Source organism: Vigna unguiculata, chromosome 1, assembly GCF_037176805.1.
Source record: "Vigna unguiculata cultivar grain cowpea cultivar isolate G323 ecotype 2 chromosome 1, ASM3717680v1, whole genome shotgun sequence".
Lineage (NCBI taxonomy): Eukaryota > Viridiplantae > Streptophyta > Magnoliopsida > Fabales > Fabaceae > Vigna > Vigna unguiculata.
Window position 1 is genome coordinate 33,859,809 of NC_140792.1, and position 26,251 is coordinate 33,886,059.

The 26,251-nt window shown below is 32.7% G+C and overlaps 3 protein-coding genes across 6 annotated transcripts; 1 reads left to right on the forward strand and 2 right to left on the reverse strand.

Moving 5' to 3' along the window:
• Positions 1-4,658: 4,658 nt before the first annotated feature.
• On the forward strand, positions 4,659-6,091 carry LOC114168235 (dehydration-responsive element-binding protein 2F-like). Its single transcript, XM_028053363.2, has one exon. It carries the CDS (start codon positions 4,771-4,773, stop codon positions 5,614-5,616), a length of 846 nt encoding a protein of 281 aa, XP_027909164.2. The 5' UTR covers positions 4,659-4,770; the 3' UTR covers positions 5,617-6,091.
• Positions 6,092-9,074: 2,983 nt separating this feature from the next.
• Positions 9,075-21,550, reverse strand: LOC114162423 (DNA-binding protein). Of its 4 annotated transcripts, none has more exons than XM_085671833.1 (16): positions 21,233-21,504; positions 16,294-16,398; positions 15,967-16,035; positions 15,616-15,705; positions 15,429-15,512; positions 14,659-14,823; positions 13,626-13,813; positions 13,158-13,230; positions 12,595-12,648; positions 12,122-12,379; positions 11,277-11,483; positions 11,004-11,107; positions 10,526-10,670; positions 10,091-10,225; positions 9,683-9,987; positions 9,075-9,543 (listed from the first exon to the last, which is right to left on the reverse strand). In XM_085671833.1, exons 1-15 carry the CDS (start codon positions 21,320-21,322, stop codon positions 9,811-9,813), a joined length of 1,944 nt encoding a protein of 647 aa, XP_085527959.1. In that variant the 5' UTR covers positions 21,323-21,504; the 3' UTR covers positions 9,075-9,543; positions 9,683-9,810. The 4 variants fall into 4 exon arrangements, with proteins under 4 accessions (XP_085527959.1, XP_085527955.1, XP_027902111.2 ...); XM_085671829.1 differs by lacking the exon at positions 21,233-21,504 and adding an exon at positions 16,501-16,660 and having other exon boundaries at positions 9,079-9,543; XM_028046310.2 differs by lacking the exons at positions 9,075-9,543; positions 21,233-21,504 and adding an exon at positions 16,501-16,660 and having other exon boundaries at positions 9,635-9,987.
• Positions 21,551-22,864: 1,314 nt separating this feature from the next.
• Positions 22,865-25,951, reverse strand: ADSS (adenylosuccinate synthase). Its single transcript, XM_028074447.2, has 4 exons — positions 25,537-25,951; positions 24,099-24,791; positions 23,583-23,894; positions 22,865-23,404 (listed from the first exon to the last, which is right to left on the reverse strand). Exons 1-4 carry the CDS (start codon positions 25,816-25,818, stop codon positions 23,234-23,236), a joined length of 1,458 nt encoding a protein of 485 aa, XP_027930248.1. The 5' UTR covers positions 25,819-25,951; the 3' UTR covers positions 22,865-23,233.
• Positions 25,952-26,251: the final 300 nt, after the last annotated feature.

The following is a 26,251-nucleotide window of genomic DNA, read 5'->3' on the forward strand; positions in this document are numbered from 1 at the left end:
GGGAACAATACCTCCCCTTGTCTTTGACTAGGGGGTGTGAGCCAACCCGACTCACCACAGATTTGAGTCGGGTTGGGTTGAGCAAAACTAAGTTTTTTCAAAAGATGATTGAACTGAATCTAACTCACTTAACCCACCAACATTTAAAAAAAATTGTTATAATTATTTACTACTTTTAATTATATAGGTTAAAAATTTCATATTTTTAAATGCTAGAATGTTGCTCAACAATATTTAAATAGTTTGAATATTTAATTAATTTGTTTGTAAATTATATACATTGATACTTTAATCTTTGACTATTATCTTTATAATAATATTTCAAAAATTAGGTATTATAAAAAATAAAATAAGTAAATTTACTCTTATTGTAATACAATAAATATATAAAATAAATTACAAAAAAAAAATTCATTAGTGAACCAACCCATTAACTCACTAACTCGTGCTGGGTCATATCGGATTGCAAAATTTTCGATTTACGAAAAAGTGATTCGGATTGAGCTGGCCATTTCTTAACTCAACTCGTGTAAAAAAGATTGACTCATTTTAACACATCTAATTCTGGTACATCTAATAAATTCCACATAGTGCAGTTTAAACACTTCTTTGTTCCTGTAAGTACGTGTGGCTTTTTCTCTTTGTTTCCACGCATTCCTATTTTCATGGCATACCAAAGAAGCTTTTAAGAAGAAGAGTCTTCCAAATCGTAAGAACCATTTGTGTCCCACTTACAATTTCCAATGTGCCTTAGTTAGCCATTTTCGTATATATAATTTTTTAATTATGTCCTTTTCTTTACCATGGCTGTAATACAAAATGTTTATGTTTGTTCTTATCAATTAAGTTCATTTATATTTATATGTGGAGAATTTCATTCATCAAATTAATAGTTTGATTAACATGAATAATTCATAATAAGATAATAGTGTGACTTATATTTTTAATATTAATATATGTATGTAATTACAATAACAAAAAGTTGTATTAAAAATGTAAGACAATCTTTTAATATAAATATATAACTACAACAACAAAAAATTGTATTAAAAATTGTAAATATACATAAAAAAGAAATATCAAAATAGATTCTAATAGATGAGTCAATTCTGGTATCTCCGAATAGAATGAAAAAATTGTTGTTTTTAAATATGGATCAAAATGAATTTAACTCACTTAATCCGTATTAAATGGATTTGAGCTTCTTTGATGCAGACTAACCCGTGATCCAAACAAAATTAGTAAGTTTGTCAACACATTTATTTTTGTTTCTATACACATGAGAAACATGAAAATTAACATCTCTTCACATATAAAGACAACAATCCCATATTCCTCTAATAGATCAATAAACAATAGATGAACTTTTAAAAGCAATTACACTACAGCATTTTTCACTTTATGCAACACTAAACTTGACCATAAATATAAAAATGTTGCCTAAACATAATATAAGGAACGATTTTATAGATGCGGCTTAAAAATTACCAGTGACAACAATTTTTAACTGTTACTTAAAGTCATTCTTGTTGTAGTGTTATCAAGGAAGAATCATGTATATATGAGTTAAAGTAAACTCCACCTAACCATTTATCTATACCACTATATAAAGGAATTCACATGTATTTCGTTTTTCAATTTTATCCTTAATAAATAATTTGTTTAAAATTGAAATAATTATTTTACCAATCATACACTTTAAATCATACCCTTCAAGTGAAAATTTTTTAACTTAGTTTCTTAAAACTAAAATAACTATTTATAATAAAAAAATTATAAAAAAATAGATTATTTTTATTACAATAATTATTTATATTTACTTTAATGATTTTTTTTATCATTATAAAATCAATGTGAAGACCCACACATGTGGTTTCACATATAACTTAATAGTTAAAATAATGCCTATTTAGGGATAACAACGGGTCAAGTCAGACACGGATAGTGCCTATTGACAATTCGACCTAAAAAAAGAATTATTCGTTACCTATCCGTTTACCCGTCGGGTACCCGCTTAAGAAATATCCGCAAATCTTTTTAAAATTCACGGGTACCCGTGGATACCTGCATATCTACAAATATTTTAAAAAATATATATTTTATAAATTTTTTAAATAAAATTTAATTAAAATTATAAAAAATATAGTATAAATTAAATTTAACTTAATAAAATATAATTTTAATTTTAATTAAATTTAACTTAATAAAATATAAATTAAATTTTAATTTTAATTTTTTGCAGGTAACATGTATCTGTAGGTACGGGTAGTATGATATCCGCACCCGACCCGTTTATAAGCGGATATTAAAATGCCCGTTACCCACGAATAATAAATATTCACATATACTAACTATCCACCGGAGATTTTAGCTGCTGATACCTACGGGTTCAGATATTTTTGTTATCCTTATACCTATCTACTCTCAGCTTCCAAAGCTAAGGCAACACCAAAAAATGAAAATTACTAATAAATTTCCTAACATTTTCTTGAAAAATCCCACCAAAACCAAAGTAACTCATCCATAAGTACATTCCAAAATATCACTTTTATTTGGATCATTTTATCTTATAAAGGATTGTCAAATGATAATTTTCCATATATTATTGATGATGCATTTCACAAACCCTACTAGGAACTTTCCAAATGATAGAAATATCTGTAATAAGAGCTTTTTTTTTTCATGGTCGTATATGTTAATGTATTTAAAAATGGTGAGATCATCCACAGTATTAGCCTTATAAACTTTATAAATATTTCCAATCAAACCACTTCTATCAATGGATAAAGCTAAAGAAAAAGGAGCACCAAATATTTTAGTACTCCTCATCTCCCAGATATCCAAAATAATATTGATGAAGACAACCTTCATTTATGGTCTACAATTATTGTTAAGATAAGTTAGCAGAACAGAGAAGGAATGGTAATGCAGAAAACATTTAAAAACAAACTTAAAAGCAATAGAACAATGTAAAAACAAAGGATTATGATTATTTGACAAACTTTTTTTTAATAAAGTTTGACAAAGTTTGTTTTTTAACACATACCAAATATTTTTCTTTTCTTTTCAAGTTATATCAAATTTTTATTTCATCCATTAAAGTATTGTCAAGTGTATTTTATTAAAAATTTGTTAATAAAACTTTGTCAAAACATAATTTTCAAAAAAAACAAACACTCCAAACTTTCCTGGTTTACAAAGCAAAGTTGACAAACACTACTGAGATGAACACCATAGAGGGACTCTCGAGATACCTCTTCTCTCCTGCAGAGAGGTACTCTTTATGCCCATACTATGCATATTCTCATTGCACAACTCTATAGTAGAAAATTGAAATTATTGATTCAGTTTTTATTCGATTCGCAAAAGCTTGCTTCTTACTTTTTTGGTCTATTTATGCCATTGTTATGTTAATTACCGTTTAAGGACCGACATTGACATGGATTTTTGTTTTGACTTGTCAAAATCCCCGAGCCATCCCTTAGCCAAGGACAAAATGCTATTTCTCTCCTTTTGCCAAAATAATTTTCTACATAATATTCAAATTATCAGTACAATAAGTAGGCTTTGGTTGTTTTTGTAGGACTTTTTATCGTACATTCATTCATTGATTATGACATTTTGTCACCAATGTAATGCCAGCTGTTCTCTCTGGTTCAAGGATAACAATGTCATAAATGTTATATATTGAAAGCATATAGACGCTATCATTTATCATTCACATGAATATTTCCAGAATTGGCATGCTTAATTATCACTCATCACCATGTTATATATGATTAGGTATGATATGTGAACATTTTAGGGGCATGAGCGGTAATTCACGATGAGATGCACACAGAGAGCAAGCATGGGATAAAGGTGAACAAAAGTCTCGAGAATCAGGGTGTGTATGACAGAACAACATGTGAAATGTAGTTCGTGAATTGCAAATTGTTGAGGTGGATCTTATTTAAAACCCTTCTCCTCAAGGACAGATTCATCACTATTATGTGGCTAGTTTGTAGAAATAGAATCCAAAGAAGAGTGTCAGAGAGTTCATTCAACACAATCACTGTATCAGTTAGAAAATCTTGGAAATATTCTAGTCGCCACCTCAACAACATTCAATACCCTTTTTTTCTCTCTTTCACACTCTTATATTGTATCGGTTTCATCACTATCTTGAACCTATATATAAAAAAGAAGGTTATTGTGGTCTCAAATACGAGCTTTGTTGTGTAACAATCATGACAACTGGGTTGGTACGGAGCTATACCAAACCCTTGGACGTATAGCATTGTCATTTTATAGTTCAAGGACATTCTCCTGCGCAAGCCATTGTCAACGTCGACAATTCAAAATCCTTGGATTTCAGCATTCCCCTTGTGGAGTTTTTAATCATCTTTCGTTTTCTAAAACAACAGAAAAGGTGTCATGTTTGTGTGGTAAACAAAGTTATAATTACTACCACCACGTGTTAACACCACCATGCATGGCTACATACACATCAACCTGTTGTGGCAGTGAGAGGGAAACATAAAAACATAAAAACCTAAAAGATTTATCGTAAAAAAAGAAAGAAAAAGGGATTTGAAACAATCACTGAGTACATACACAGTGAATAACGGTCACATGGGCTTTGTTTGCTACTTCTCCAAACGTGAAGACATTTATACCAACCTACACACTCTCTCCTACATATCCGCGCCTCGCATGCAGTTCCAAGTATCACCAAGCACTGATACTCAAAGCACCACTTTCCACTGATCTAAGTTATTGAAATCAACCATGGATACTTGCAAGAAGTCCCCCCTGAAGCCATGGAAGAAAGGGCCAACCAGAGGGAAAGGTGGTCCACAAAATGCCTCGTGCGAGTACCGAGGTGTTCGACAGAGAACATGGGGCAAATGGGTTGCTGAGATAAGAGAGCCAAAGAAGAGAAGCAGACTCTGGCTTGGTTCTTTTTCCACAGCTGAAGAAGCTGCCATGGCTTATGATGAAGCTGCAAGGAGACTCTATGGACCAGATGCATACCTTAATCTTCCACACCTGCAGCCAAGGCCTGCTTCATCTATTACACCAGGAAAGTTCAAATGGTTCCCTTCCAAGAACTTCATTTCAATGTTCCCTTCCTGTGGATTACTCAATGTTAGTGCTCAACCCAGTGTTCATTTAATCCATCAGAGGCTACAAGAGCTTAAGCAACAAAATTCAGCTGAGAGGCATTCCCCAAATAGTTCATGCAATGATCCAGAGGCAGAAACTCAGAATGTAGACAACACTGACAATGCAGAAAGCACTCCAAAAGACTCTCAAACATCATCCGAGGATGTTCCGGGAGATCTTCAAGAGAAACCCCAGATAGACTTACATGAGTTTCTTCAACAGCTGGGAATACTTAAAGAAGAAACACAGTCAGCAAGAGCTGATAGCACAGAAAGTTCAACAGTTCCTGAAGCTGTGTTGAGATATGAAAACGATGAATTGGGAGTGTTTTCTGACACGAGTGTTAACTGGGAAGCGTTGATTGAGATGCATGGAATTGCAGGTCTTCAGGAATTAGAATCCACCCAGCTTGAAGCATATGGCACAAATGATGACTTTACTTTCTCAACTTCCATTTGGAACTTCTAAGTAACTTGTTTTTCTTTTCAAATGGGTACTTAGAATATCAGATTAAGCACTCTAATCCTGTTTATGGCAGCATGTAAGAGTAGGAAAGTGTAGGTAGATTAGTAGACTAGCAAGTAGAAAAGAAGTTTCATCATTCTGCAAGTTGAGAAAGTAAGGATTTGTAATGCAGTTGCAGATTCAATAATCGGTATAGCATCTAGTGCGAGTGTTACGGATTGCAGAATTAAAAAAGAAGCTCATCCCTAGCCAACAATCTGAAACATCAAATTTGGAATGTCACGAATTTCTTGAGAAGAAGCTGTTAGGAATACGAGGTAGGTTCAAGATCTAATCTGTTTTGTTTGCATTAATAAAATTGTGTTTTGTCATTTCATTTGTTTGTGAAAAATAGTTAATGTCATAAGGTCCTTAGTTAAAATTAGAGACTTGTTTTAGAGATTATAATGAAGGAGAAAAAAAGTCTTTTATAATTTTATTTAAATTGTCTTTTATCGTAAGATTAATGAGATAAGACATTAGTTATCTAATAGATCAAATATATGTGTGATTGTCTTTATTTGATAAAGATTGATACACGTCGTTTATTAAAGTATGAATAATGCTAAGAATATTGAAATAGGTGAACTCATCCTGATTATCAACATTAAATTTTTGTGAAAAAATATATTATAATATTTTCCTTAAACGTAATATTATCATAATAATTGCCAAGACATTTATTATAATTTCATTTTAGACACCTAATAACAAGGTGTTAGTTGAATGGTTACCGAGTTTAATTAAATTATTGTAGAATGGGATGATAAAGAATTCATTAAATTTTGTAAAGAGTATGAGTACTATAATAAAAAAAATAGGGTTAAATATATTTTGGTATTTCAACCTTTAGTGAAAATTAAAATTAGTCTCTCTTGAAAATCTGTAAACCTTGAACCAATTTAGTCCCTAAATTCTATAAATACATGAATTTAGTCATTATAGTATTAGTTTATTTATATTGTTTAACACATGTTCACTTCAATGTTAGTTGAGAAAAGCGTTTGAAACATCAAATAAATTTAAAAAAATTAATTTAAAGGACTAAATTCACGCATTTCTAAATATGAAGACTAAATTAGTTCAAGATTTTCAAGAGGGATTAATTCCAATTTTCACTAAAAATTAAAGGACCAAAAACATATTTATAAAAAAAAAAAGTCCATGACTTATACAATTACAAAATAATAAAGAAAGGAGTTTCTTGTTTTTTTATTATATATTAACTTAAATAGAATTTATCAATTTTAAACCATATTATAGAGTTAATTTTGTGGTTTAAAGATTAAAGGAAATATTGTTATTTTTTCTAAAGGTTCTTAGAAATATAAAAGATTGTTTTATGTTATCTGGACGTTAAGAAGTGTTATTAATCATAAATCTTGATTAATATGTTGTTAATTTACTATCGGTTGAGTTTATACTTACCGAATTTCAAACTAATGAGTGTTCTAATTTTTATAGAAAACTTATTATTTGATAATTAAATTGAATAATTTAACTTTATCAAGTAAATTATTTTTCTTAAAAGTGAAATATTATCTGCCAAAAATATGTGTTGCTTTAATAAGTTATACAACAGAGAAAAAACCATAAAACACTCCATACAACATAAATATATATAGCTTAATTAATGTATAAGAACAATCATAAAAACATATAGGTGTTGTACCGCATCTTTTGTGAATATCACCTACAAATAAGTGTCAATTTAACCGATTCCGAAGTTGAAGTTTTTCTCAGGCCAACCCGTGCCCAAATTTAAAACGGGTCTATCGAGATTGGAGTAGAGACAGACTTGTTCAAGTTGAAGATCATAGAGACAGACCGATCAAAATTAAAATTGTAATTATATTTAAAAAAATAATATATTTTTTATTTTTAGAAAGAAAGTTCATGGATTAGTCTTGATTCACAAAACTTTTGTGAACTTTTTGGTCCAATTGATTTTTTCAATAAGAGACTTTTTGATTTTATAAACTTTTTTTGTCTCAACCCATGCAGGTCTGGACCAAAATATGTGAGTTAGACCAAATTGAGAGCTCTACTTGTAATCTTATCATGTTATTCCATTCTTAGTTGAATCTATATTAGCATAATGATCAATTCAAAAAAAAAAAAAAACACATACTATAAAACATATCTATTTAGATATTATCATTATGATTATTTATCATTGGTTAGGAGATATTTTCTTAATAATTTATGAACATAATTATAGATATTATTTGATAAATATTTTTAGGAGTGATATGTTTTTATCTTTATTTAGTTGAATATATATATATATATATAAATAAAAGAGTCCTGAATTTCGTAGTTTCCTTGCTCTACTTCTCTTCTGCTTCTTAACAATATCCACTTCACATGATAACTTACTCTAATATTCCTCATCCATTGCAATTGTCTGGACTTTCTTTGACGTGTCACAAACATAGATAAACATATTTATGCCTTCTACAATAGGTAATTCAGAACTTTTTTCATGTAATAATTTGGAAAGTGTTTTCTACCATTCAAATACCTTGCTCAATACTGATTCTAAAACACGTAATTCATAACCATCACTCAGCAATTCTGGAATACCTATTTTGCAAGTACTTTTACAAAATTTGGAGTGTTTCAGAATTTTTTTCAAGACCTGTTGACCAAGGCTGAGCTTCATTCCTCATTTTCCATTCCAGAACACTCCTACACGTTGCTTCGAAAATTTGTACTTAATACAATTCTAAAATGACCTTTTCGGATAACACAAGCAAATTTAGGAAGAAATTTTGAAGCACAGGATTGGCCATCTACATCAAATATTTCTTGGGAATTCAAACACCAAAAATTAAAGTTTATTTACTTACACAATATCATGAACCCTTTTACAACCATACTCCAACATCAATGACCAACAACTATCTAAATTGTTAAATCATGGACAAGTGTGGTGCAACCCTTAACTTCTAATAAAACATACAAAGGCAATATGATGATTTTAAAATATATTGGTCAAGGAAGCAATTGACTAAGTTAAAGTAAAATATTAATAACCCTAATAAGAGGCTCGAGTACAAAATGGTTGTCATGGGCTAACAAGCGAGTTGATCCACAACCCTAAGTTTGACTAAACAAGTACTTATAAATTAAGACATTACTTTCCTCATTTAGATTTTCTTTTTTAACCATCACTAGTGCAAAGATTGCATTTGACTACGCATAATATGCTAATGTTTAAAAAAAAAGTATCCTATAAAAACATAGTGACATTCTTTCGTATAAATGGTATGGGAGGATTCTGCCAAAAGAAAAATTGTACTTTAATAATGCGCAGAAAGCTGAAACCCCCTTTATTGAATGGGTTAGCAACAGAAACTAAGTTAACCAAATGGAGACTACACAAAAAAAAAGAAAAATTGCATATAAATGGTATGGGAGGATTCTGCTAAAAAAATGTAGTACTTTAGCTCCTGAGGTTGCCCCTGCTCTGCGATAAAGGTCCACTGTATAGAAATGGTATGGGAGGAGACCGACAAAAATTGATAAAAAGACATTTCCCAAAAAAATAGCACTATTATCCCTGCTTGCTACACACTGGCCAGCTTATAAATAATTCCTGTTAATCAAAATATTGACCTTGCAAAACAAACTACTTGTCTTACCCCTCCCGCCAAAAAACAAGGCCATGTCTCATTCATATAATATAATACAAGAAGAATAACAGGAATGATAGTAACAATAAAAATAATAAAACCAAAAATAACAATAATAATAATGATCTAGTTATTATTGGATTTAGTAAAAAACCAAATTCGATTGATATCCCATTTCATAATGTCTTCTAATATCTTTAATGGTCTCCTTGCAATCTTCTTTGTGAGGCTAAAAACCATGCGATCTATTCTCCTGACAATAAAATTTTAGTAAAGTTTATTTTTAAGTTAAAAATATGAAATGATTATAAGGATAGACAAGGCTCAAACATATACCCGCATGATTCAAAAAGAAATAATACAGTTTCTTAATAAAAGAGTAATAACATTACTCGATGATGAACTGGTTCCTCAACGGCTTTCCTTTCCAAATACATTAGGAAAGATTTGACTAACGTTCACAACATCACCAAAATAAGCACGAGTGCAACGATAGATGTCTTAATCTTGGGAGTCTGGTCTACTCATTCTGGTACTCAGATGCACTCAAATATTCACCATGCTCCTCAAAATACTCAATCAATCGCTTTAGAAATCCATCACCACTGACTGTCTCTGTGTCACAGACAAGACAGCATTGCCTTCTAGACCGTGTCACAGCGACATTCATTCGCCGGCAATCACTTAGAAAGCCAACCTGAAACATATATTTCAAGTCTCTCTTATTCTTCACTCATCTACCAAAATCTGCCACATAACATATACGAAGAAAATGAAATTAGCAGACTTGTTAGAAATACCTCTTTTTTTGAATTTGATCGAACCATTGATATAATAATGGCTTCCTTCTCCCTTCCTTGGAAACCATCAACTGTTGAGATTTCAACATCCTTCAAGTTGTCCTCCTTATTTTTCAACATCTTGAGCAAAACAACCTGCCATACTAGTTACCTAGAGTTAGGAAGAACATTACTATATTTCATTCTCGTAAAACGACTAGAATATGAAGCCAGTTGCACAACATTTACAGCAAAGGTTCACATCGAAGGATTTGACTCGTTTAAAGTGAGAAGGTGAACTTTAGAGAACAAAGTACACTCACTAACAATTGTTTATATGAAAAAAACATTAGATAAATTACAATCTGAACCATTCATTTTGAAATAAATGGTTACTAATGTAAAGTGCATTCTTCAATTTAGAGGACCCAAATTCCACATAGAACAAGTTCATACCTGGGCAGCATATGGGGTAATAATTCCTATATCAGAAGGAAGCACCCCACTTTGCACTAGTCTCTTCGCATGAGCCACAGTAACTTCAGCTTCACCTTCATTAAAGGTGCTATCTTCTTCATCTTTCTTTTCTTCCATATCACATCTGAATCTCATCAATATAAGCAGTTCGATTACATTCTGTTTGAAAACTAACTCCTATGGTTATTAAACAATCTACATTTGCTTCATACAAAATATAATGACTTCTTCCTCTTAAGCCTCCTCCTAACAGTTTGGTCGAATGTTAATTGCTTTATTAGATAAAAGAAACCAGAATACTAATGACTGAATGCAGATTATCAAAACACAACCACTATAAACAAAATGATGGTATATAAATTTTCATAAGAGAAAGCCATGACTTCATTCCACATGTCCCTCCTAATCAAGCAGTTATGAGAAGATAGAATGTCAACAAGGACATAATCCAACATACCCAGCTGTGTCTACTAGAAGAAGGGTTGGTTCAGTTGAAGATGTCCGCTTCACACCGTCAAGATCAAATAACATATGTGCACTAACACTTGGATGAGCCTCGATCTGTTAACACGTAATGTCATACAGGATGATCAAATAAATTGTTTACCCCCTTCCCCTAACATATAATATTATTTCGGTTCATGATTGATAAATTATGCTATGTAGTGGCATATAAAAGATAGCTTTAAACTGATGCAATAGGAAAACAAGTTTTAAAATGTAGGAGCACCTTACTGTTGTAAAGCTCTTTAGAAGACCAATCCATGATAAGTTCATGCATACGGTACTGCACAGTAAGCATTGATGTGATTTCATCTCCATACGTTTCTGCAAGTCGTTCAAAGAGAGTTCTTCCTAAGCCTTTCTTCTCAGCTTCAACACTTTGAATGGTTGGAGGAAGTTGAAGATGGTCCCCTGCAAGTATACATCTTGAACCCTAAAACAATGAACTCTTCATTTAATTCATTAGAATAAAAAAAATAATAATGTAATGATCAGAAAGCTACATATTTTAATACAGAATCAAACCCAGGTGTAGTATCAAGCTTTTAGTTTGGCCAGTCCAGAGCAACTTATCTTTTGTAAAAGACAGTACATTTTGGTATTCAACTACCCTTTAAAAACTTCTTAATTTCAGTTCAATTTGATATTTGAGTCGGGTCTGTAATACACCCTGCCGTATGGAGTCCAGAACACTAGGATATTGTAGGAGAAATGAAGGATACTGTTAGAAAACACTATTTCTCTAATCATCATCATCAAAATCAGTTCTCAGGATCATTAGCAGCACTTGTGCAACAAAAAATTAAAATATTTAGTTTTCAAATTCTGATTTCGGGAGATTTTATTGTCTAAAAATTTACCAACCATGCTTTATTTTAAATATATTTGTTATGGAATATCACTTCTCTATTTTCCCTCCTCCCACCAACCATAATGGTGATAATATGAAGTGTTCAAAAACCAATAAAACATGGCTTGTGTATGTAATCAGAAGATAAAAAGAAGTCAGAATTCCAAATGGATTAGTGTAGTGAATAACATTGAATGTAGCGGGTACTCTTTACACACTACCTTCAGCAGAGGTATCCAGCATGCTATCTCAAGTGCTTGAGCAGCTTCGTCAATAATCACTAAATCAAATGAAGTGCTGTCTAGTTTCTTAGAGAAAGCCCCAATCAAAGTAGTTAATATTACATCTGCACTTTTAAGTACATCTGTTACAGCAAGCTGCTGCCTTTTACGTTCTTCTTTGGATAGAGTCCTAAGTTCCCTTTGTATGTCCTTTCTTGTATTTCTGTCTTTGGTTTTCAGAAGTTTTCCATTCAATGCCTGAAAAAATAGGTTATATCATGTAAAAGGTAATATTGCATAATCATATTTATATCTAATTAAGCTAACATGAAGTTAATGCTCAAATCAATGATATCATCTGAAGTATCAGTACCAGAATCATCGGCTGGATGAATTAAATAATGTTGATAAATGGTAATAAAATCACAATGAAAATTAAGATGCAGATCTGTAACTTTTGTTCTAAAACTCACCTTCATTTCTTTCCGAATGTCATTTGCAAGACCACTATTATCTCCTCGTAGTACCTAATATCAGAGAAATTCAATATGGAATGGGTAAAAACAATGACATAAAACAGTGTAATTGAAGAATGCCAAAGAATACTGATTAACTTAATCCATCATTAAAGAACCCACAAGAGGAGGGGGAATAACAGAATATCTGAGCGATCTATCTGTCCAGAATCATTGGGTAAAAGTTTTTCTTCTCATTTTAAAGGGCTGTGTCGTGAGGAATGCAATGTTCTTTGGCATTGTGATTTGGTTGAAGCGAATTTGGCAGTTGTGAATAGAATACAATGACAAAATTTAACCAGCTTTCCCCCTTATATTTATTGTGTTGGACAGAGTAGTTTACTTCGTAATTGGTCCATGATTTTTAACGGGGGGGTTCCTACAATGGATCTCTAGAGATAATGCAGAGCTCTATTCAGATTACTGCTTTACCTATGTTTTAGCGAATAGTATGAAAATATGGATAAAATAACCAAGGCAGATATCAAATGTTAACGTTCAAATAACTTGTCAAAATGTACCTGAGCATCCAGCGCACTGTCCAGTACTTGAGGCAATAAGCGTGCAGGATGACCCAGTCTCACCAGCTTAACTCTGGCACAAAAATCACAGATCATGAATGTGTATCAAATATCAAAACATCATTTTACACATTTTGAAGAAATCAAACCATGCAGAAAGAACACATCTCACCACAGAATGGGGAAAAAGAACAAAAAATAAATAAGAACAGAAGCACAACAAAATGTATCCAAATTAATAAACTTTACAAGACATTATTACTTTCTCAAAGGGGAGAATTTTGAAGAGCATATTCTTCTTCTTCTAAACTTACTGGTTTTGTGGAGAAATGTTCCACAATAGAAGACATTGTTTATCTATATTGTCAGATGCTAAAGTTACTATACTAGTCACATCACACCAAACCAAGTAAAACCACTTAAAGAAGTTAATTATTTCAGGCCAAAGAGATAATAAGATAAGTATACCTATGTGGAACTAGCCGCTCTACAATGTTGTCAACAGCAATATTGGAGGCTGCACAAGCAAGAATCTTAGATCCACGTTTTACTTCTTGTAATATAATTTCTACAACTGTTGTAGTTTTTCCCGTTCCAGGTGGTCCATGGAGCAAGAACACATTCTTTGACGATAGAGCTTTTAAAACTGCTTCTTTCTTTCATGATAAAAACATAAATACATAACAGATATATTCTGCATTGATTAGTTGATATCCTAATAACAAGAAAAGCCTCATCCCACTAGGTGAGGTAAATTGATATACTAAAATCAATAATAAAGAACCACAACAAAGCTCTGCCGCTTACATTATAATAGAGCATGTCCTATAAATCTAAATATTCCAGCTTATTATATGGTGGTAATTAATAATATTCATGTAACTTCAGGTCAATATTGTGATGTTCTTTCAGTAATGATTAGACACAAATAGAACTCTACGGTTGCATTCTTATAACTCATGAGATCTTTCTTGTAGGATTTAAAGCAATCCAGTTAAGTCCTTAAAAATAATAAAAAAATTAAAAACTTCAGAAGGGTGCTGAAATGCAAAAATAATTATTATAAAATGTTTTTTTAGAGATCATGACTTTAGAATGCTCGAAGAAAAAATATCTAAAATTGTCGAGCGCTCAAGTGATTAATGAGGTAAATATCCGTAGTGTAAGCATTCAACACTTTCCGAATGTTACTAAAAAAATATAGTTCTTTATTTTCTAAATTCAAAAAAAGTTTTGCTAGGAGCCTCAATCACATTCTTTTATTCCCTAAGGTAAAGGACCTAATGACACCAATAAGAATAAAATAGTGTAACAAACACTGAAATATGTTTTTTGTACCCAAAAAAGTTATAGAAATATCCATGTTAATTATAAAGGTAGAAGCAACCTTAGATGAAATGACACATTGAACGAAAATCGCCTACCTAAGGTATAAAACTATTTTGTAAAGATTATAAGAAATGAAAAATAAAGTGGCCGGTCAAGAAACTAGGTTGCACACCTGAGACTGATCAAGATTTCTATTATAGGGAGTAAAGGATATATCTTTCTTGGAAACTGTAGGTTGCCTCTCCCCAAACAAGACAGTAATCAGATCAGAGGCAGGACCCTTGTGCACTCCTTTACTCAACTGTATCAATGCGTCTTTCATCCTGCGATATGTCACCTACATGAGCAATAGATATTTACAGCACGTAAGAACCTAGGAACCAGAAATTGATAAAAAAATAGAAAGTAAAATATGTTTTGCATCGCTATAAAATTATGTAAAACTAAACGAGTCCTCCAAAAAAATTATGCATTTTTTGTTGGTCCCTCTAAAAGTTAAACATATTTTTTAGGTTCTTACTTAGTAATAAGGACAGATGAAATGGTCTTGATATCGACAAAGTGTAGTTATACATTTAACCAAAATCACTTTAATTGTAAGATTCACCTGTTAAAACTGTCATCATATCAGTTTTCCGTTTATCATTACTAACAAGGACCTAAAAAATGTTTAAATTTTAGAGACAAAAAAAATTGGTAAAAGTATTTAATATATTTCAAAAAAATTACAGGGATACAAAACACATTTTACCCAAATAAAGATAAAGATGCCTAGAAACATGTTAACATTGTGTAAGAAAAAACAGCTAACTGAGCAAAGGGAGAGCAACAGCTGCATATTAGGGTCCTCATCTGTATTTTATTCAAATCCAGAATTATCTTCAAGTAAAATTCATGAAATCTCATAGTAGTCATTGAATTATTTATAATAGAACTGCATACCTCATTTGCTACTTTTTCCAGCCTTAGGGGACTGTTCAAACCGTCTTCCGGTATATCATCAAAAGCAACAGTTATTGACGAGTCCTGTTAGTAATTGTATCAAAACAGAGTAATATCCAAATGTGGGACCATCTTAACCAACATCGTGTGCATTCTTTTCTTTTCACTAATTGAATCAATTGGATACCTTTAATCTGTAAACAACACCTTGTCCAAGAGCAGGAGAACCTAAATCAGCCTTGTTGAGTTTTAAAACAACAACATCATGAGTACCAAACTGCAAAAAAGAAAACTACATTAACTCCTGAACGTGATACAATATAAATTGAAAAAAAAAATCATGTGATACAAGACGTTTCGGGCAAGTAACTTTTACTGAAAAAAAGAAAAAAGAAAAAGAAGAGGGATAGAAATGCATAAAACACAATAAAAGTAGGCTCATTCACACAAGAAAATACTAAAAAGCATAAATTTAAATTTGAATAAACCAGCATAACCAGTTTGATAGTGAACAGATAATAGAAAGGAAACATTTTACCTTATGTGCGGGAAGAACATCTCCTTTTGTAGACTGGAACTCGATCAGAGACTTCCCCATAAGCCCAGTCTATTTTCGGAATAAACAAGAAAACACAAAAATAATAGAAAATCAACTCCACTTACTTAAAAACACATGAAAACAAGAAAAATCAATTGTAAACTTAGCTAATTCCATTTCTTGATACTCTTATATCAACAGAAATAAAACAAGATAAACATAAAAAAAATTGAACTTCCTCAAATATGTTTGCGAACTCCAAGAAATTACACTCAGTTCAAAAAAAAAAATGAGGACTTATAGAGACGAAGTGGAAGAAGAGGTAACCTGGACATCGATGCACTTCAAGTTGAGGATTGTGGAGCCCCTCTTTTGAGCGGTGTCCAAATTCCTGGACGCGCCGGTAGCAATTGAGCTTGAAATCTCAGCTTCCTAAGCCAAAGATAAAATAACTTGAAAGTTACGATCGGTTTCATGGTTGTAATCCGAAAACATTAAGCTATCGCAATGATAATAGAATAGAATAGTGGGAACCTTTTCCAAATCAAGAAGAGGAGCGGTAACAGAGATGAATTGCTGCAATGATAGAGCCTTCTTACTCCCCGCAGTTGCCATGCTCACTCTCGCCGCTGCACCCAAACGTTACTGTAATGCGGTTAGCATTCGCAATACCTTACACATCCAATTTTCGTATTTACATTTGCTAATATCTTAATTTGGTTGGAATATTTGGAAGAAGAAATAATTGAAATACTATCATATAGTTAATATGGAAATAAATTATTTTAAGCTGAAGTTATTTTGCCTTTTTTTAATTTGGCTTTGATTTTTACTAATTTTCCTTTTACTCTTATAAATTAAATCACAAGAGTTTTTCCCTATTATCAACTCCAAACTCAATACCCACTCTAATAATAACCATATAAGGTTTTGAAGGCAACTTAAGTTGGAGAATCAATTACTTTCGCTTGCAATTAACAAAGATCTTACTATACTTTGTTGTACATATATAAAAATATCAAATAATAAATTATAAAACGGTAAAATAGATCTTAATATTTGTTAAAGAAACTAATTACCTTATTAAAAGAGGAATGAATCATTTTCTTGTAAATAATTTTAAAAGACAAAAATAAAAAGGAAAAATAGAATAAGTTATTCAAAAATTAAAATTAATTTATACATAAATTATATTTAGTTTATATACAAATTAATTTTTGTAAAATTTCTCTCATATAACTCTTTCAAACTTTTAATTTTAGTTTACAAATAAATTAATTTTAACTGATAAAAAAATTTATTTTTATATTTTTCTTTTCTAATTTATAAAAAAACAAATTTATTCAAGTATTTCCTAAGAATATTATAAAATAATAATTTGACATATTATTTTAAATAGTAAATTTTTTTAAAATAATAAAATCTGTTTAAGTTATTTTTCAAATTTGACAAATGTGTTTAACAATATATGATCGGTCTAATAAAGAAGCTTGAATCTTTTAAATAAAAGATTCTTATTTCCATCATTTTTACTTTTATCTTATATCGCATTATTTTATTTTGCTTTGAACATGTGTAGTTACGACAAAAGATAATATTTATCAACTCAAAAAACGTAAAATATGGAAGAACTTATTTTGTAGAAGAGATTTGTCACGATTCCTAAAGTCTCATCAAACATATTATAGTGAATTTACATGTTCTCACAACATTGTCAACGACATTTTAATTCTTGATCATCTTAAAGATCTTCAATATACATATACCATATTTTGCATACTTTATAGTTTGGGCATTCTATTAATTTTAATTTTAGTAAACATTGGTTGCTCTTTAATTTTTAATCTATCAAAATATAAATAACTTACTAACCTATTTGTTAGATCATGATTACTATCCACAAGGTAATTTCACACTTCATTATATAGGATTGTTAAGCGGTTTATCACACAATTTTAATAGACAATTTTAAATGTTACCTCCACAAAGCATAAACATCATTCTTGTCAAAACAAAATTTACTACTTTTTGAAACATGTAATCCGAAAGTAAAACATTATTTCTCATAGATTACATTATTTGAAAGCCAAACATATATCAGGATTGGTCAACCCATAAGTGAAAATATGTTTTAAATTGTACATTCTCAAAAGTATATTAGCAATATGAAAGTGTTTATCACACTCCATAAGTGAAAATATGTATCCCGATAAAGTGCACAATTAGAAATATATATTTTCGTTTCTGAATTAGCCAATTGACAAGTTCATATTTTCTCATAATATTGAAAGATCATCAAAACTGCAATGCAATGTCTAATAATAATATCCTTAATCAAATTTCTGTAGAAGCCAAAAGTATCACTGATGATGGATAACAACATAGTAAGTAGTCATCCTTACTAATCACTACAAATTCATCTTCATCATAAAACTCTAAAATCAGTAGTTCTAGTTTCCACTTGCATCCTGAGGCATGCGAGAATGAAATAAGATACACTGATAGCTTTAACACAGAGAAATAAAAGTAAAACAGATTCTTAGTTCGTTTAAAAAATCTTTCTTGCTTGTTCTGATCTTAAGTTGAATTTCTTGTTCAATATTCTATTATACTTTACAATCAGCAGAGATAGAATTTGAATATTTACACTTCAGGTACATTTAAGGTCCAAAATCACACCTTGCATTCACCAAAAGAATATCATATTTGCATACAAATGTGCAAATCAAAGAATAGGACATCCCTCAGCATATACACCTGGAGCTGTGGGGCATTTGGCCAAAGGACAGTGGTCTGCATCAAGACCCCACCAGGCTGGACCAAAAATACCATTAGATTGAAGGGTGAAATAAAGGATCACACTCATGAAAGCAACTCCAGCATCCAAAGCAGCTGAAAGAATGTAAGTATGCCGGACCCACCATGCCTTAAACTTTCTATAAACATAGAAATTGAAGAAGATTCCAACAATACCCCATGTAATATAATTCACTGATCTGGCTGGTGGAATGTTGGATGCACCTGCAGCGATAATGGGAATGTTGATGAGTCCAATCCACTTGTGGTTGGGGAATTTACGAGAAAGCAACCACACTGGAATGGGAGCAAGTAGACCAATAAGGAAAAACCAATTCATCCCTGGGTAAACACCATCCTTGGCAAACATTCTCTGTGGTCCTACAACTCCCCATATGATTGAAGCATTATAGAACACATCGTCACCAGGGCATGTCCATGGACTACCCTTTGGCAACAATGATTCATCACAAATGTTTTCAATAGATGTTAGAAGCCACCAAGATGTGGCAAAGTAGACAGTTGAAGCAACAACTGTGCCTACAAGCTGAACAATGAACATAGATTTAGGAGGAATTTTCATGTAGTGGCCTAATTTGAAGTCACTAAGAAACGAAACTGCCTGTACCATGCTGTCATGTCCATAAATCTTGAAGACTACATTAGCAAGGGGTTTTCCTGGGTAAATGAATCCAATTATTAACTCTGAAATCACGTTGAGTCCTGTTTTTATGTTTGTTGTAGCTACAATAACCCCAATTGGCAAGGTGAAGACTAATGCAATTGTTAGAGAAAGTAAAATTCCCCACCATGGCAGTTGGAGTTGCTTCCCAAAACACTCACAAGCAACCAGAGCCACAACAACCATAAGGGTCAAAATAGTGGCAAACCACCATTCAGGGACTTGTTCATAGTTTTTCTTCATAATTCTTGTATGGACATCTGCAAGTTGTTCCTTTGGTGCTCTTGTTGTCTTCCTCCATGTCTGAAAAATCATCTCTCCATGGAAGAGGACAACGTGGGAAATAGTGGCAGTCAAAATTGCAAAGCTTAATCCATACTCAAATGCAAATGTTATACTAAGATAGATCTTGCTGTAATTGTTATAACTATCCAAATCAATGTCAAAAGTTCTGGGATTTAGAACACGAGTAACATTATATGTTGCACCAGTTGCGTCAAACGTGTGAGAACTAATGAGGGGGAACTTTTTGGCATCATATAAATTGGTCCAATAGGCAAGGGGAATCAGAACATACATATCCAGCATAAATCCTATTAACATGTTGATGATGGCAAAGCCAGGTACAGCTAAAGGACTACCTAAGAAGGCTGCAACAGTGTTCCAATCGAGGCCAAATGAGCCTATGCCAATTCCATTCATGCCTGAACCAATTTGTTGGGCCGTGATGGAATCATTCCAAATCAAGCAAACAAAGGAGATGGTTGATATTGCTTGGAAAAGGTACCCTGGAAGAGTGTAATAGGCAAAGCTCGCTACAAAGACTAGGAAAAAGAATTGTATCCTAGTGTATCCTCCTTTAGGCCTTTTTTCTTTTTCATGAAATGCCTTGAATAGAGACACCTGCACAAGGTTTTGAGGCCACCACATAAATGGGGAGTCAACTAAGAATCTTCTAAAAATCCCAGCCCATCCATACCCAAGCATTTGGGTTGACATTACTAACAAATAAGCTGCTACAGGATGGATGCTCCTGTGATAGAAAGCCTTAACAATTGTGATGATGCTGATTGCATCAACACCACTAGATCCAGATGTAGCAAAGATGGTGATAAGCACATGCTCCTTCAAAGTGAATGGCCCCGGATTCATTGAAAATGACCATTTCGTGAATGGCACTCGAATTGGTTTAGTCGGAAGAGTTGCAGCCATCAGTTTGCCAAGTGGGAGTGTAGCAATCTGTGCTGAGACTGAAGATATTTGTAAAGGGTTGGTTCTGTAGCTAAAAAATTGGTTCACAAAGGCAAGAAGCACACATGATACCAACCCCAGAATCCATGTCCTAAATGTTAGTGCTGGCTGAGTAGGGTCATCGGTGATTGGAACTGTTAGCCTCACTTGCTCAATGGGAGAGTCATCAACTTCCAATTCATATTTCTCAGCATCCTCTGTCTCCCTCTCGTGAAACACTCCTATGCTTGATTCCCCAGTTTCCTTTCCCAAAAACAAAACAAATGAGAACAATAAAATCCCATAAACCACTCTTCCCTAACTAAGATCTTTTGTCACTCTTATCCCCTTCGATACTTACAAATTGCAATTAGATGGCATAAAACTGCTTCTAAATCTGTTATTTACATGCAATGTCTCCGGAAAGTGTTCCATAATAAAAAAGTAAGAAAAATGAATACAATTAGAATAATATGATTAAATCAAACCCATTTGGCACCAAACAGTAACAGTAACAGACATGAAAAATAAGTAAAGGCGAGAGATTAAAGGGCATACCTTTTCCAAATCAAGCAGAGGGGTGGTAACAGAGATGAATTGCTGCGAAGATGGAGGTGATGCTTTCTTACTACTGACTCTACTCTCCATTGATGCTGTATATGAGTTGCAGATACAAAACAGATAGAGAAAATGGAAACTTTAGTACCATACAACTTGTTGTGAAATTCATTAAAATATTCATTTGACACGCAATTGCTGCTTGAACCTGTACGACTACCAAATATTCTAATTCTAATGCTTCCATTATGCACCAATGTATTTCTTTATCAGATGGTGACATATTAATGCCTCCAAAATATCTCTATGTTGCTCTGCTTGTATCTACAGGTTCACAGTTTACACCGATTAAAGGAGAAAATGAAAATGTGCAAAACCAAATATAAATGACGAGGAAAACGATAACAAGATTTGATTAACGGGTGAAGAAAAATAATAATAAATCATAATAATATAATCGATTATATTTTTAAATATTTTTTATTACTTTTACATTTATGCAACCGACTAAACTATAAATATTACTTTTAATCTAACAATATTTAAAATTCTATTATGATTAATAATTTATAAAAATATTTTTAACAAAACAAATTTAACTTTAACACTTTAAATGAATACTTAATGTTAATTATCATTGCAATGTTTTTCTTATAGTAATAATAATAAAAATATTTTTTATTAAATTTTAATCTAACTATTTAAAATTTATTCAATAAACTTTAATTAGTAATAATTTGATAAATAATTATTTGATTTTTTTTTTCTGGTGAAAAATTTTGGGCATTCCACGACGCCTACTTGAAATTTGGAAAGGGTAGATTAGCCCTTAGCACCCTTTCTTTTCTGAATAAAACAAAAATTCCACAGATTGATGGGTATAATTTATGATAAATTATTTATCTTAAAGGACAGCAATGCCATCATACTTTAATTCTTAGCCTCCAATACTCTTTTTTTCTTTACCACATGATATCCTTCCCTTTTTTTAATTATTTGGGATATATTCCCAACTGCTACTCAAACTACTTTTTAATATCAAAGGTAGATTTGGATTTCAAATTAAAATACTCAAAATAATTTTTAATTTTTATTAAATAATGTAAACCACTTTTTAATATCAAAGGTAGATTTGGATTTCAGTTTAAATACTTAAAATAATTTTAATTTTTATTAAATAATGTATCAATATCTTTTACACTTTCATTTAGATCTAGTTGGAAGAAAAATTAACGTCAAACCCTAATTATCTTAAATCTACAAAAATAAATTTTCAACTCCAACTAAATTTAACTCGCCTTAATTTTCCAACTAAAACTCAAACAAATTCTTCTCTGTACTCCATAGGAATAGATCGCTTTTATATTTTCACTTATCTTTTCCAAAATATTATCATACTAAACCTTTCATTCGATTTGATCGAGATTTTAAAATTCAATAAAGTAATAACGGGTTAGGATTTGGCATATAATGTTTTCCTCTTATTTTCCTCTATGATGTACCCTTGTAGAAAAAAATTATTCCTTAAGAACTCAAGCCACAAAGAAATGTGAACCCCAAACATCAAACCATGTGAAATTGATGGCAAATGATAAGAGAGAATAATAAAGATTGCAAGGAGCAACAAAACCATGATGCAACATTGTTGATAGTTACTTGAAAGCAGAAAACTTTTGGGTGGCTACAAGTACAACATTTATTTTCTACCACATGAGTAACACAATAAGGGGACACATGTTATCACCAGACATCTAATTCACACTCATCATTGCGACAAGTATTGCAAAATTAGACGGTGAAATGCCCTGAATCAAATTTCTATTTGAACCCAAAATGCCATTCACAACGGCTAGCACCATATTACATCATGCAGGTGATCCTCACTCGTCACCACGAATGTGTTTTCATCCCAAAACTCATCAAATGTTAGCGGGAATTGGCACCTCTACCGCAAAAAGCCTCAACTTTACCTACAGAGGCGTGCAAATTCAACATGAAAAATCATTTGTATATGAGGGCATCACGTCCAGGTCCAACACCAATGTAGTGAATAGGGACCCCCACAAGTTCTTCTACCCTTTCCACGTATTGCCGTGCAGTTTTTGGAAGGTCGGAGTAGTTTCTTATGGAAGAAATATCAGACTTCCATCCTGGGAGTACTTCATATTCCACCTACAACATAAAAAAAAAAGAAACATAAACAAACACCCAAGTAATTAAGGACCTTTACCTTCCTTGAAAAACCTGTTCCTTCACGTTCTGGTTTATGTTAGAATGTATCAAATCAAAGCATTTTAGTTGGTGATCCAGAAGAATAATGGGGTGGATGAGAAAGATGGAAAAAAGTTACCTTCAATTGCTCAAGAAGACGGAGGTCAGAGGGAAATGATTTGATTAAGGTGCCATCATCAAGTTTGTAAGAGATACCCAACTGAATTTCTTCAAGATCTGATAAAACATCCAGCTTGGTAAGATTCAACGATGAAAAACCATTGATCTGACATGAGTATTTCAAGGCTACTATATCAAGCCAGCCACACCGCCGAGGACGGCCAGTGGTTGTGCCAAACTCCTGCCCAGCAAATCTGAGAAGATCACCCCCTGAACCCAGAATTTCAGTAGGAAAAGGTCCAGAACCAACTCTTGTAGTGTATGCCTTCACCTGCACAGCCAAAATAAAATTAATCAACCATTCTACCTCTATAAGCTTAATTTGTTGGCATTTATATTCTTTAACACAAAAAAACAGAAATAACTTGAGGTTCCTGAGCTGATGTTTGATGTTATAAGAAGCAAAAGCAAAGACAAGTTCGACAAACAGATAAATACTCTAATGAACAATAAAAACAGATAAATATCCACGTACCACTCCTATTAAATCACCAATCACCCTTGGAGCAATACCAAGACCAGTGCATATCCCACCTGCTGAAGGGCTAGAAGATGTAACAAAAGGATAAGTTCCAAAATCAATGTCCAACATGGTAGCTTGTCCTCCTTCAACCAAAATCTTCCTCTTCTGTGTTATGGCCTCATTCATGACATGCACAGTATCAGCAATAAATGGTTCCAACCTCTCAGCATATCTCTTGTATTTTTCAACTTCTTCCCTTAGCACGTCCGGACCATAGTGGAAATCTTTGAACCTCAATGCTGCATCTGACAATATAACATCAAGCTTCTGGGGCAAAGTATCCATGTGCCTCAAATCGCCCACTCGGATGCCATTGCGGTTAACCTTGCTGGAGTAGCAGGGTCCAATGCCTCTCTTGGTGGTGCCGATGAAAGATTTAGCAAGCTCGGCTTCCCTCAATCCATCCACTACTTGGTGGAAATCAAACAACAGGTGAGCACGATCAGATATCAATATCCTTCCCTGGCAAGAGACCCCACTTGACTCAAGACCATCAATCTCTTTAAACAACCCCGGCAGGTGCACTACAACCCCATTCCCAATAACACACAGAGTATCCTCGTTCAGAATACCAGAAGGAACAAGATGAAGCGCAAACTTTTTCCCTTCTGCATTGTAGATAGTATGTCCAGCATTAGCTCCACCCTGAGAAATACACGAATAACCACAAATTATCAGTGCAAAGCAACAACTCAAGAAACAAACCAACACCAAGCGAAGCCAGTCTCAATACACCAAAATAATCCCTAAATTTAATAGTATTGCAATCTGGAACTGCAGAAATGCCATTATAGTCCCTGAAATTACCAGACATCAATCAATTTAAGCAAAAAAAAAAAAACAGAAACAGTTCTCTAGGTTAAATTTGATTGAAGCTACAAAACCATGTACAGTACTCATTAAATAAGAAACCAGACTAAAAAATTTATGACTTCAAATAAATTCCAACCACCAGTAGAAAAGATGTTCGAAAGAGTGTATCAGACAGCATATTACTAAACCTTTCCCTCTTGAATTCTTACTTTTTGTAATTTCAGGGACTCAAAAGTCAAAAGCCACTGTCCTTTGGTAACAACGAAGAACCAAAATAAACATTATTTAATAATTTGAGAAACGAAAATGACATCACTGTAAATTCAGGGACAAATAGACGGCACAACTAATTCAAGATTCAATTCAGTGTACTTCTTATAATAAATTATTACAAAAAAAAAAAATATGAATCCAAGCATCAAAAACCTTAAACAAAGGCACTGGTAGACAGACAAATGAACCCTAACACAACACTTCCACAACAACCCACTAATTCCATCGAGTTTCCTGACAACCCTCGATCCGCGACTAGGGGAAAAGACGAGAAAGGGGAAAAAGAAAAGAACTTGCGCAGTACCTGGCAGCGAGCAACGATTTCGAAGTGTTGGGCCAAGACGTCGACGAGCTTACCCTTGCCCTCATCACCCCACTGGCAACCCAGCACGCCGGATACCTGGCTCAGCGAGCCGATGCGCGCGGCGGAGGTGTCGGCGGCGGCGAGCTTGGTGGGAGGAGGCGCGACGGGCTTAGCGGAGCATACGACAAGGTTCCGAGAGGGATGAAAGCGACGAGATGAAAAGGGGCGTTGAGGGTTGCATATCGCGTGAGAATCAAACGTGAGCGATGAGATGCTGTTCATTGTGAACACACCCCGAGGATACTCACAGAACAATAGAACAATGTGAGAGACAGTGAGAGAGAGAAAGAGAGTAAAAAACAAACACAAAAGGGCACAAAAAGGGTGTGTTGTTGACAATGTTGCGTTTTGATAGTTGATGCTTCAAACCATTATTGGATTCTACGGCGAAGAGTAGTGAGATATAGTGTGCATATTTAAAAATGGTTTAAATGCACCAACCATATATTATCTTATACCTTTAAAATAAATTACCATTTAATTTATGTAGTTTTAATAATTGGATTATTATTCATTAAAAATAAATAACTGAGCATTTTTTTTTAATCTCATTATTGTGATAATTCTGTTGAATCTCGTTCTACTGTTTTAGATCTAATATGAACAATGAATCACATATTAACAAGTTTATTGTGAATATAAATATATCATTTAT

Coding starts and splice junctions, on each gene's coding strand:
- LOC114168235 (XM_028053363.2), top strand. CDS start 4,771: ATGGATACTTGCAAGAAGTCCCCCCTGAAGCCATGGAAGAAAGGGCCA.
- LOC114162423 (XM_028046291.2), bottom strand. CDS start 21,322: ATGGAGAGTAGAGTCAGTAGTAAGAAAGCATCACCTCCATCTTCGCAG. Junction 20,939..21,232: donor CTCTGCTTGATTTGGAAAAG/GTATGCCCTTTA, acceptor TTTTTGGGAAAG/GAAACTGGGGAATCAAGCAT.
- ADSS (XM_028074447.2), bottom strand. CDS start 25,818: ATGAACAGCATCTCATCGCTCACGTTTGATTCTCACGCGATATGCAAC. Junction 23,895..24,098: donor TTGGTGATTTAATAGGAGTG/GTACGTGGATAT, acceptor TTGGCTGTGCAG/GTGAAGGCATACACTACAAG. Junction 23,405..23,582: donor GTCTTCTTGAGCAATTGAAG/GTAACTTTTTTC, acceptor TTTATGTTGTAG/GTGGAATATGAAGTACTCCC.